The sequence below is a fragment of the Coloeus monedula genome (assembly GCF_965178545.1).
Source record: "Coloeus monedula genome assembly, chromosome: Z".
Taxonomy (NCBI): domain Eukaryota; kingdom Metazoa; phylum Chordata; class Aves; order Passeriformes; family Corvidae; genus Coloeus; species Coloeus monedula.
In genome coordinates, this window is record NC_138822.1 from 39,981,183 (window position 1) to 39,994,796 (window position 13,614).

At 35.2% G+C, this 13,614-nt stretch overlaps 1 protein-coding gene across 1 annotated transcript in view; it reads left to right on the forward strand.

Annotated features, from left to right (window-relative positions):
- Positions 1 to 13,614, forward strand: part of CNTLN (centlein) — a gene marked incomplete at both ends in the record, with an annotated part of 190,581 nt that overhangs the window by 13,580 nt on the left and 163,387 nt on the right. Inside the window, 1 exon segment of the mRNA XM_082301670.1 lies at positions 4,221 to 4,309. Coding sequence (XP_082157796.1) covers positions 4,221 to 4,309 — 89 coding nt within the window.

A 13,614-nucleotide genomic window follows, 5' to 3' on the forward strand; every position in this document is an offset into this window, starting at 1 on the left:
ATTTGGAGAAGTTCAAGTACATATTGAGTACATAGTGAAAGGCATATGATGATTTAATTTGGGATATCTGTTGATAGAATTGCAGCATTGCTTTATAGTTCTGTGTATGCTCATTCATAATTTCCTGTAGTAACTTTAAATACCAGTTTGTCATCATCAAAAATAAACAACATATATTGAAATATCATTGGTTTGCGATTTTGGAAATTCCAGATACTTTTCACTTACTTCCAAAGGATTTGTGAAGGCTATCGTTTGTATTTTGTGGTTATGGTTGTTGTTATTTTTTTATTGTTTAATGGACACCTCTTAGCCTGTTCTGTGTAGCTGTTTCTTTGAAGTTTGTTCAGTGCCCATTCAATATTCCTTATTGCAAGGAAGATTTTTTATTTTACAGTTAGGATGAGGGGTTTTTGTGTTGTTTCATCTGCTGTTCTTTTAGCACAGACAGAAGTGTTACAGAACTTAATTATGTAAGGAGTGGCAATTTCACTGACATGAGTACAATTTGTGGCTGACTACTCTTCTTTGGACAGCTTTTAAAGTAGTCTGTGGAATAGTTACAGGTATTTAGAGGTTAAATCAAAGTGCTTATTTAGTTAAAAGAGGTAGTTTGTACCTGAGTGTTTGTGTTTTATTAGGAATGTTCTTTGAAACTTCATCTTTTGTGTTTATATTATCAAAGGGAGATTTTGCAAAGTTTAGGTAGAAACTCAGTTGCCAGAGGCTCAGTACGTGCTGTATACTCATCAAAAACTATAGGAAGGATGTGAATACTTCCCTCTTATTGTACATATATGTACTATGTATTTGTTCATTAGGAGCAATTAAATACCTATTAAAGTGGTTTTCCAATTTTTTTGGCTTTGCTTTTTGTAATGGAGGAAAGCTGTGCTAAGAAGTATGTATCTGAAAGTTATGTGCTGTTCTGTGTTCTTGGAGTGCCTCAAGCTGTTTCCCAGCTGGGACTGGAAATGTATAGGAATCTGCATGGTAGGACAAAAAGCAAACACACCTGCTGGTAGGGAGTCTCCCGGTGTTTGATAGTGCTTCTTAGAGTCATACAGAAGCCCAAGGGTCTCAGCTCTTCTGATATATAAAAAAAAAAGCTGAAAACCCAACAGCTACTTCTGTGGTTTTGTATTCAGGACAGTAAAGGGGAAAGTTAAGGAAGCATGATTATAAGCAGATCCAAGTCTTTAAACAGTCAAGCAAAACTAATGAAACATAGCCATGAGGTCGTCAATCAGCATAAGAAACTTTTGACTATTTGCTTGACTCAAGATTTCTGAGTGTTTTCAGGTGGAATACTGTTAGGTATTTCTTTGTTCTATTGGGTCTCCTTACTGCTGTAATGATTTCATGGTCCTTAGACTAATTTGTTAGTGATTTTTGGTAGTTTAGTATAAAATACACAGTGAATTCTGTCTTAAATATATAAAAATGCTCAAACACTGTTTTCATGTCATTTCTGCTGTCTGTATTTCTGATCAGATGAGAAATTTGAATTAAAATTATTTTAAAATTGGACTAGATACCGGGTTTATTCCTGTTACTATGATTCAAGGATTTCCTTATACTGAAAGGCAGCAAGGCTGGTGAAGGGTGTAGAACACAGGTTCTGTGAGGAGCAGCTGAGGGAGCTGTTTTAGCCTGAAGAAAAGGAGACTGAGGGGAGACCTTATATCACTCTCTATGACTGCCTGAAAGGAGTCTGTAGCCAGGTGGGGGTCAGTCTCTTGTCCCAAGCAACCACTGACAGAGTGAGAGGACACAGCTTTAAGCTGCGCCAGGGGATGTTTTGGTTGGACATTAGGAAAAAGTTCTTCTCTGAAAGTGTGGTTGGGCATTGGAATCGTCTTCCCAAGGACGTGATGGAGTCACTGTCCCTGGAGGTGTTTAAAAAAAGACTAGATGTGGCACTCAGTGCTATGGTTAAGGTGGTGTCAGGTCATAGGTTGGACTCAATGATCTCAGAGATTGTTTCCAACCTGATTGGTTCTGTGAAAGTAGTGTCATATAGGCTGTAAGAACTACTGATTTTATGTCCTTCAAAATAATTAAAAAGAAATCACATTTTCTTTGCAATTGTTTAGTGAGGTTTAGTCTGGCTTTGTGGCTTGTTTTCTGTGTGTTCGTTTTGTTTGTTTGTTTTCCCCCCTGACTTGCCAGCCATAAACACAAGATTGTTTTAGATGTTAAAATTATTCTGAATCTGGCTTCTGTGTAGGTCCTAATGCTTTTTGGAAGGCTGCAGCAGTTCTTCCAAACCTGAAAAACATTTTTATTTTTTCATTCTGTTTCTGCTTGAGAAGAAGCAGTAGGCCATGCCTGGTTCACAGTCTGCACACATTGTAGCTCTTCAGGTGGCCTTGCAAGGCATTTTCAGGAGATGGTGCCTTTTATTTTGAGGACATGAAACAAGTGCACACTTTTTATAGTCTTTCCCACTGGTACATAAAAATTCAGTGTACTAAGTGTGTAAGGTGACAACACAAAATGAGAGGTTGTCCTTTTTTTTTTACTTAGTGACTCAATATGGTGCTTAGTGTTTATCTTTAAACTTAATTCTGAGCTGAAAGTTAAACTATTTTTAGCACTTGTATTGAACAAAGACTTGGATACTGATGCAAAGTCATTTGAGTTATTAATTATATGGTGTACAGTTTAGGTTTTGTGTTACCTTTCTTCAAAAATTGAATGTGGTCGTGCACCTTAGTGCACCATAGTTATTGTTTAGTTAACTAATAGTTACTAATAGTAACTAATACTGATAGTAACTGTTAGTTACTGTTTGTTTGCATACAGCAGGTTCACTTGGTTTTGAAAAGAGTCCTTACACTAGTAACCCAATTTGGATAGAGGAGGACTGTGGTATTTTCAAGTGTTTTAAAAACATCTTGTTCCTCTTTTCTTTCTGCATGAAGTTTTTAGTTAATTGTTTGATTTTGTGTGAAATTCAAGAAACAGTCAGCATTTTAAAAGCTGTTCACAGCCCGTGAAAGACAGCTGAAATTTTTCTGCTTTTAAGAAAGATGAATTCTTTCTGGTGTAGTGCATTTTGCATAAGCTGATAATGGTCTTGAATTGCAAGATCTTTTTGGCAATTTAGTTTTTAACATCTAGAGTTGACATTAGAAAGAATTTCTTGTCGGGTGTTGGAACAGGCTACCCAGGAAAGTGGGGGAGTTATCATCCCTGGTGATATTTAAAAGACATGTAGATATGACATTAGGGATTAGTGGTGGATTTGGCAATGTTAGGTTACTGGTTGGATGCATTGACTAAAATGTCTTTTCTAGTCTAAATGATCCTGTTTCCAAAAAACAAGTAGACATAGCTGCACTCTCATTATTTTTGCCTGTTGAATAGGCCTAGCTGCCAATATGATGGGTTTGGCTTATTAGTTCCTAATTTTATGTTAGACTGTTTGAGTAGGTTTCATCCTAGTCTGGACAATGGTTTATGTACATATATTTTCTTATTGGTCTTCATCTTTTGCTGGATTTTATTTTTCTTCCCTAACATTTTTATATAATTAATACATGGGTTTGGATTGTAAAATAACTATTATTGGTGCTTCCAGTAATAAAATCATATTGGAATAGGAAGACACCAATGAAAAATATAACTTATGTGTGATAAAAACACAAAGGTGGGAAAGCTTTTAGCTGACATCTAGTTTTCACAAACTTTATGAAGTCTGTTTGTATTTCTTGCTCTCACTTGAGGTTTTTGTTCAGAAACTTTTGCATACATATGTATGCAGGTTAGATGAGTGTGTATTACAAGACTGTTTTACTGCATATTTTAAAATAAAGCGCTGCATGTGGTAAAGCTTAATGTTGAAGCATGTATTCCAGACTTAGTATTTAATAGGAATTGTGTCAATAACAGTAATAGATATAGCAAAAGGCAGCTTGTTTGAATAATATACTTTCTGCTGCCATATGTTGCATTGCATACTATTTTAATGTTGATTGTAGGTGTTTGTTTTACTTCAAAATTCTGTACGGTTAAAACTTTATTTATGCAAGAGACCTGTTTGCTGTGTTTTTGTCATTCATGGAATGGTGAGTAACTTGCGGGGAATTCTCACTAGAATAGGGTTTTTTTGATAATTGTCTTTTGAATATGCTCAGTATAACTTTTTTTTGTCTGTAAAAGGCATTATATATGTAATGTGTTTTTATCTTTTTTTTTTTTTTCCTATTTCTAAGGCTGATAAAGAATTTGTGTGGTCTCTTTGGAAACATCTCCAAGTGTCAAAACCAGATCTTACTCGAGCTGTCAGTTTGGTTGTGGAAAGATGAGTTTGAAGATTTAACATGCTACTAAAACCAAAAAGCAACCAACCTCCCCCGCTGATACCATATTCTTTATCTTTTTAATTGAGAGCTATGTAGAATTTTAAAAATGTGTTGAAAAAGTTTAATAGTTAAATTTTGAGAAGAGTGCCTAGAATACAAGTTTTCCTTTTTTTGTGCTAGTTGAAGCTTGCTTTAAAATCTGTTCTCACTGAGATTGCTGTACTGCCATTGAATACATTTTTAAAATTATAAATGTACTGCAATATTTTGTTTTCCTGTTGGAAGAGCAGGAGGAGGTAAATGACTGGTAATTTTCCAGTGTCATAAGCTGTTGGGTTACAGTTATATATGTAAGTTATGTTTATCTGAATTCTTAAGGAAGTGAAAAGTTAGGACTTGGTAATAGAAGAGATAACTATCATAGGATCGTAGAATATGCTGAGTTGGAAGAGGTCAGGATCATTGAATCCAACTCCTGGCCCTGCTCAGGACACTCCAAGAGTCACACCAGGTACCCGAAAGCATTGTACAATTGCATCTTGGACTCTCTCAGGCTGGTGCTGTGACCACTTCCCTGGGGAGCCTGTTCCAGTGCCCAACCACCCTCTGGGGGAAGAACTTTTACCTGACTGTAGGAGCTTCCTTCTCTGTTAACACAGACAAGCAGGATCTTACTTCTGCAGCTTATTTCTCTGAGGATAGTAATGGTGATGATTTCTTCATGATACTAACTGTTATCTGGTTCCTATAAATGTTAGTTAATTATCACAGTATGCAGTTGATTGTTTTGTAATGCTAATACTTACGAATTCAGAATTTTTGTAGGCCAAACATAAGGAGAATGTGAATGAATTGGCTGTCAGAATTGAAACACTTGATTATCTTAGGGTGCTATGAGTTCCCTCTTTTGAAATGAAAAAGTGGGTTTTTTTAAAAAGAAAAAAAGGGATTTTGACTTTTTTAAATGGCATGCCATTTTTACTTGAAGCTTTTTATAGATTCGTGAGGGGTCCTGGCTCCTTTGAGTTTCCATTCAGTGCTTTGATCTTAGAAGGCATGTTTTGTTGTTCACATCTTTCCTTTCTGGACTTCATCTGTACGTGTTCTTTCACTTGTGAAAATATAGCATTAATTTCTTTAGCTAGGAGTGCATTTCACAGAATCATGGTATTGAAACAGCTAGAAGGGACCTCTGGAGATCTAGTACAGCCCCTCTGCCAAGGCAGGGTCACCTAGAGCATGTTTTACAGGTTATGTGTCCAGGTGGGTTTTGAGTGTCTCCAGAGAGGGAGAATCCACAACCTCTCCAGGCAGCCTGTTCCAGTGCTCTGCCACCTTCAATGCAAAGAAGTTCTGCTTCATGTTGAGGTGGAAATTCTTGTGCTTTACTTCATGGCCACCGCTCCTCATCCTGGTGCTGGGCACCACTGAAAAGAGTCTGGCCCCATCCTCCTGACACCCACCTTTGAGATATTTGTATGTATTGATGAGATCCCCTCTCAGTCACTATTTGCTATAGTGTTGTCCCATGTTCTGCCTAGTATAAAGCAATGAAAATTTTTGTCCAAGAATACAGTGTGATCAGGGAACCAGAGCTGATATTCTAAAGGATTCATATCTAGAGGAAGACAGTGATGGTGTGAGGACATGCATCTTGTTTTAAGACAGCTATTACTGGGGAGTTCACATATGGTCACCAATGGTATCAAGTAACTGCTGGCTTTGTACTGGGACACTTAACTGCAGGGAGTAGTAGCTTGGCTGTTGAGACAGTATACTATTTTTACTACTGTTTGTATTTTTGATTTGGGAAATAATTTTCATATATGATGGAGACTGATGCACAGATTTATAGTGTCCTTCATGTATGTTGAAATGCAAAATCATAATGGTTTGTTTCCTAATGAGATTTGGTCATGTTCCCATGAGGACAGTGGTGGTAGAATTGATCTTCCTTCATAAAACATTAAAAAAAAATGAGAGGACTGCTTAAAATATATAAATACAGTATTTAATATGTGTAAACATACATTACATGTATGTAAGCACAATTATCTTGAAAATATTAAAAAACTTTATTGTCCTAACCACATTTAATAGATAGCTGAACAATGTGGAAAATTGTAGTTCTTTTACCTGAAGCTTAAGAAGGCAGAAGGTGTTCAGGCTTACTAACATTCTTTATTAATGTTGCATATAAAAATAATTGGGATGAATTGAAGCATAGACATGTTGGAAAGTATACATTTAAATAATGTTCAATAAATTAATTATTTGGAGTTCTTGAATTGTATGCCTATATAAGATACAGTCTCTCTTCTTTGTTTTTTATTCTTCATGTCTAGGAATATTTTTGTGATAGTTGTCTCTTGCTTTAAATTATTTTATGCTTTATTTGGAACAGAAATTAGTAATTTTGTGTATTATCCTGATTGTTACAATGAATATGGCATTCTTATATACCGCCTTGATGCACACTAGCAAGATAATAAGCTGAAATTTTTTTGTATGTGTTTTGTACTGTATAGAGGCACTGGTGACTGGTGTGTGAAACCCTGCCCAACATACTTCTGTTAACATGCTTCTCTAGTTTTTTTTATGTCCTCTATTCTTTTGGAATTACGCTAATGGTTTAGAACCTTTTTGAAGTCAGGGCTATACATTTATATCACAGCTTTTCCATGTGTCTCTGAATTACGGAATTAAGAAAGAAGAAATTGCTTCCACAGCTTCTTTTTAGGTGTTATCATTACTCCTGAAAATCCTGGAATAGGTTTGGATAAAACCCATTCAGTATATAGGAGTTTTATTAATCACAACTTTGAACTTTGGGGTTGCTTTGATTTGACAGATGTACCAATAGTGTGTATTTTTCTCTTTAATTGATGTAGCTTCATCTCTTTTTCCTGACAATGGTCTAATTGCTGCTTTGGAAATAGTTTCTAGCCCAGCTTTACCTGTGAACCTTCTGCACAACCAAATTACAGCCCCATGCATTCTATCCTAACTTTTCCTGGTTTTACTTTCTATAATGATTTCCTAAGTAGCTTCAGTTTCATGACTGTACCTCTTCACACTCTCATCCTTTCAGAAAAGTTTTTGTCTTATTCCCTACCTTGTAGGAGTAAATAATACTTTTTTATGATAGTATCAGTTTATCTTAGTTCCAGTACATTGATTAGCTTTACAGGGAATCTGTTATCTAGCACTGTTGCTGTACAGAAGATTACAGGACAACAGATTTTCTGGCTTTGTTAATCTGGGAAAAATACGTGGGTTTAAAGAGTGGGATGATCAAATAACTGTTATAATTAAAATGATTCCTGAAGCATGTCACTTGGGACGATCTCTGCTGCTTGCAGTATGTTTTTCTATATTATACACAGTTGTATCAGATGAGCTGGAAATTGAGAATTTACACTAAAATCTGGTAAAAGCCATTTAAGTCTTACAGAATTTATTTTTCCTTCTCATCTATATTAGGAACAACAGAGACCCAGTCATATTCAAGTTCATAACTTTTTCTGTCTTGCTTGTGCTTATTATGAGATTTTGAGATAGAGACAAACAGAATGGAATGGATTTGAACCTTTTTTTTTGCTTCTTGTGACATGGGTCCCATCAATGTTTGCATAGCTTCATTTTTCTTTCCACCAAAAATTCCATAACCAAGAAATGGTTCAGTCCCCACCAAATCTTTGTTAGAGACGGCCCGAGATCATAATCTGGATATGTAATGGAAGCAGACAGAATCTGTGAAAGCATAGGCATGTGTGTCCTAGATCATATATATATACATAAAGAAACAAACAGTATTGTCCAGTGCATTTCATTCATTAAACTGATGAAAGAGACAGCTAGGCTTTCTTCATGAGATTACAGTGACAAGAATAAAAAGATGCAGGACAAAATTTTCACTTAGAACATTACAACTTAAACTACAGATGTGTGATGAAGAAAAGAAAATACGTATTAGGAGTGGGCAGTACTAGTTTTACAGTAAGGTAATTTATATTTATAGCATTAGACAATTCCTTATATTATCTTTTTCTGAACAAACCAGGAAAATGTAATAGACATAATTTGGGGGATGTAGGGGGATATACTAGTACTTGCCATTACTTGTCTGTTATTTTCAAATGCTTTCATGGTCCCAAAATAGAAGTTCTCCTGCCCTAAAATAGTAAAAATGCAACTTGTACTTTTTTATGGCTATGCTGCTGATTCCTGTAATACACCAATGATATTATACTTTTCAGCAGTCTTTGCAGTTCTTGCTGGATAACTGTAACTATAGTCCCAATTTAATATTCAGATATAAACAAAAAATTATCTTTACTGTGCAAATGAGAAATGCCTTTGGGATATGTAAAAGCCTCCAGGTATTTTCAAACAAGCCATTGTAAAACTACTACTCATGTTAGTATACTTTCCAGCTACTTTAAATACTATTGATCTCAGTATTATGTAAAGAATATGCTATTTCTAGTTTGCTGCCTTTTGAAAGTTTTTTTTTATGATTTAAAAAAAAGGTGCTAGAAAATAGCTCTTATTAGGTAAATGCATGTGTAAACTGAAGTGGAGATGGGGTTCAGATGAGAGTATGAAATGTTTTGAAGTATTTTTGCAGACTTCAGAGCTCTGCTTTAAGACTCTTCCTTCTATAGCACATGAAATCTTGACAAGTCAACAGACTTAATTTTCCTCTAGGGCTTCTAGCTGACTCCTTTCCTTTCTTCTGGAAGGGGGATGTAGCAGGATCCATTAATGATCAAACTGTGGCAATGATATAAGACTTGGTAGATGTACATGGGGATTTTATTATGCTAGGTAATACATTTGGCAAGCCTGCCTTACGTAGAGGTTTTTCCACATCTAAATTTCAAGTGTGCTTTGTATGGCAGGTCTTAACAAAGGGAAAGAATGGATTTATCCTTTCAGGCCACTCTTAAGAAACAGTGGCAACCTCAATGTTATTGCCAATGTTTTGTTGTTCTTCTTGCTGAGGAGTTACATCTGTCTAAAGGTGAACAGATGGACAAAAATATGGCCGAAAAGCAAGAGATCAAAAATAAGCAAAGAATTTTTGGAAAGGTAATTACAGGAGCTTACGCTGTGGTTTGCAGCATCCTGTGAATAGCAAATTGTGGAAGAAACATAAACAGGTTGGCATAGATTCTTCAGTGACTGAAGATATGCAGATGTACTGAAAATGGCAAGTACATTTAATGTAAAAGAATAAGTGAATGTGCTGTATGAATGAATGCTGTAGATCGCCTACGTTAATTGAAAAAATTAAAAATCTGTATCTCACATCTTTTGAAGGGATGGTAAACATTTTGCAGAAGCTTACTTAAAACACTCTTTTACAAATTAACAGGAAACACCATCACAGCAGGACAATGATGTAAACAAGATGTAAGCCATTACCATTTTGTCATTCTGAATTTAAAATACAATGGACTGCCCAGTTACTATCACTCAATACAGTGGATAGAATAATACAACGTAAGAGTACAACCTTTCTGGCTAAGGTCAAATAATTGTGATTTTCTACAGTTAATGAAACTTTAATATCCTCTTTCATTAAAAATTCTCAGAACGTTGAACATAAGTCAACATTCCATGGAGAAGAAGGTATTATGCAGTTTGCATGTGTGCATATCTGCATATCGGAGCACAAAATATTGACATGATAATTGCAGTCAAGCCTGATTGAACAGTGGCCTCTGGGAATTCAGCTGGTGTTGTACCAACTGGATGGCTGCTCAGGACACAGTTTGAAATGCAAGGTGCAAGTTAGCACTTTATTCAGCACAGGCAGGCATCATTTAAAAATCCTTGGAGGAAACCCTGGTGATGTGCAGATGTTAAAGCAGTCTGTTCTGAAGTGCTGATATTTTGAACACTGTAAAAGACTTGCGTATTTTAGATGAAAAATGTTTGCAAAATTACTGGGCAAAAATGTCTGTATTTTTTGTACTACTTTAGTGTAAAAATATGTTTAGTATTTTATAGATGTTGCTTAAAATAAGACATCATCATATCCTTAAAATGAGAGGCTTATTCCTTAATACATCATCTAATGAATTAAATCAATCAAGTTAGAGATTCAAGAAAATTTATGTTTTTGTAATGATGCCTTTTCATTTTGAGACATATCATATAATACAGAACTGGCTCCATAGATAATTTACTAAGGAAACAAGTTCGTTTAACATTTGTTATTAGAGCTTGAATTATTTTTGTAAAGAAATGAAAATAGGTGTATCCCGGGATATAAGGGGAAGGAATAAAGGATCTTGTAGAATCTTAGCTGAAATTAAACTCTTGATTAAATGAAAGGAGCTTTTTTTTTTTTATTATTAGTTCTTAACTAATTAGTTCTTAACACTCTAAAGTTTCTTCTAGGAAGATTAAGGCATAGGCTCTGTTTCTGCTAACCACCGACTGTGCAATCACAGGAATGTGAATGTACACAGTAATTACAATATTGGTTCCATATTTACTATAACATTGACAGTCTGTGCTCTACAACTTCACTTTGCACGTGGGTGATTAATTATCTGTTTAATACAAACAGAATGTGAATTTTGGAAGTCTGTAAAATACTTGGACGTTGGAGGACAAGGAGATAAGGTAATCAAATTAAAGCTGCATCATGCAAACTGGTATTTTATAGCCTTTCTAGTTCTGCAGCCCTTTAGAATCAATGAAATGTCTTTCAAAAGTAACAATGTTTCTAGAAGCAGTTTATTGTAGTTAGAGGTATACTGTTAAAATGCAGTCTACTGTTTTGCCACACTGTTCAAAGTTTGCAGTGTATTTATTCCTAACTTTCTATTTAAGACCAAAGTTGTCAATACGTATTTGGGTGTGGGACATTTTGGTGGGGTTTTTTTGTTTGTTTGTTTGTGGTTTTGTTTGGGTTCTTTTAAAATTTTTTTTATTGTTTTGTTTTGGTTTTTTCTTTGGGGTCTTTTTTTGTTTGGTTTTTTATGTTTATTTTTTTGGGTTTTTTTTGTTTGGGGTTTTTCTGTTTGATTTTTGTTGTTTTTTTCAATTCAGCGTATTGTAAAACTGAAAGGATATATTCCATGAAACATGTAAACAGCAAATTCAATTTATTAGTTGAATTTATTTTCATTTAGCTGATGTAAATGTGACATAATTATATAAGACTCCAAATTACCTTTTCTTGACAAATGGTTAAATGCTTGTTTAATAAAGACCTGTGGTACAGGATACCTCTTTGCTCATACTGCTTTTGCTGAAGATTTGTAGAAACTTGAACAAACTTCTGATTTTTAAAGTATTAAGGTTTTTGCTGTTTTCATACCTCATTCGCAGATAAATGTTTCCTCATAGTCTAATGTTTCATTTCTGGTAAGCCGGTAAAATGGTGCCAAACATCAAGAAGGTTGTCTTGTATAATTGAGTAGAGCATAATACAAGAAGAAAATCGTAACAGAGGAAAAGCTTAAGAATATTTTCTCAGTTTCTTCATTTTTGTGGGAAGCTGAATCTCGATAATTTTTGTAGCTAAATGCATCTGTGTTAAAAATTTAAAATAGGTGCTACTCATGGGAAAACTGATTGGAGCTTAGAATGTGTACAAATTGACAGCCTCTCTTTACTCCATTTTTCATCCTAAAGAAGTCTGCAAATATTCTTTGCTCACATCATTATTGCTCATCAGTGATTCTAATTAGCTAAACAGGAGTTTGTCTCAGTCATTGATCATCATCAGCTTCTTGACAGTGCCTGAATTTTCCCCCCCATATTCCAATGGACTTTTAAAAATACGTTTTAGAGACATAACAGCTCAATGAATGAAGTTGTTTGAAGATTTTTTTTTCACAATATTTGTTACACTTTAAAAAAAGAAGAGGTGATTACTGCAATTCCTATCAAGTCTCATTTTAAGGTGTGACAGCAGATCCAAATATGGTGTGCAAGTTCCAGTCAGATACACGACCTTGAATGTCTGTGGGGAGTGATCCTGTAGCAAGCATGGGAAAACGTCCTATGCCGTCAGGAGAAACTACTGATAAAATTGCATATGAGGTTTCTCTTTAGGCTTCTGACAACTTCCATTGTGTACCTAACTTCTAATAACTAGAACGTTTTTCTTCAGATGTGGGTGGTTACATGTTTTGTATTTTGGGGGCATTAGCACAGCATGTGTTATCTAGAGAGCTTGAAAGAAAACGTCATGAAGGCAAAATACATTAAATTTATTTAAACTTTCCCCACCCATTATGATGATGTTAGATCTGTGTTTATAAACTATATTCTTTGACATCTTTGTCTGAAGGAGTGTTTTACCAAGCACTGGATAGGCGGAAAATGCTGTATTTAACTGGAAATGCACTTGGAACTGTTGGCTAGTAGGTACCTCTCTTACAGGCATTTTTTTTGCTCTAACAGTGATCTGGTTTTTTTTCCTCTCCAGTCCCAGACTTTATTCTTTAAACTCGTTTTTTGAAACCATGTCCTAAAGTCAGAGGGCTCCACAGATTCTTAACTACCAATAATAAATCAGAATTAGCTGTGCGTACTGTTTTTCAGAGCTGTTTGTTCCTTTACTTGGTTCTTGTTTCACTTACTTTTTTTCTGTTTTCTCCTTAAAATAAATTTTTAAAAATTTACCACTCACAAATGTAAAGTTCCTTAGGGAAACTTACCTAACTTACCAAGTTTTCCAATCAATTAATACATTAGAAAACAAGTTTAATAATAAATTTCAAGTGGTGATTGCATAGTTGAGTTAGGAGGCTATCTAATTAAGCAGTTTTTGTGTCTTGCTTGGGTCTTGTTTTATGAAAGGCAGACTTCGAGAGAGGAGGTGATGGTTAGAGTTGGGAAGATGACGGCATATTGTGGATGATAGACTTAAGGTCAGAATACTTCTGAGGGCTGGAGGCAATGCTAATCAGTGGTTCATGGGGCTTGTCTGTGGTTAATGGTATGATTCCTTCTGTGTCTGCACCTGACTCTTCTAAGTACTTTGTAGTAAAGACCTGCTTTCCTTTTTGTCTTCTGAAGCTCTTAGGATTCTGGATCAACTAGTTGTGTGTGTGTCTAATCTTGAATTCTTAAGTTTTCTAGCTGTAATTAAGACCTGACCAAACTTTGGATGTTACATTTCTTACAGTTTGGGCATAGATCAATATAGGTGTGTCACTTCCTCAGATTGGAGTAGCGTGGTTACGGGAGAGTGATAACCTTCTTCCCCAAATATTTGGGGTTTGATTACTGCAGCTGTTGTCTTTGAGAAATGGTAATTGTTGATCGCCATTTA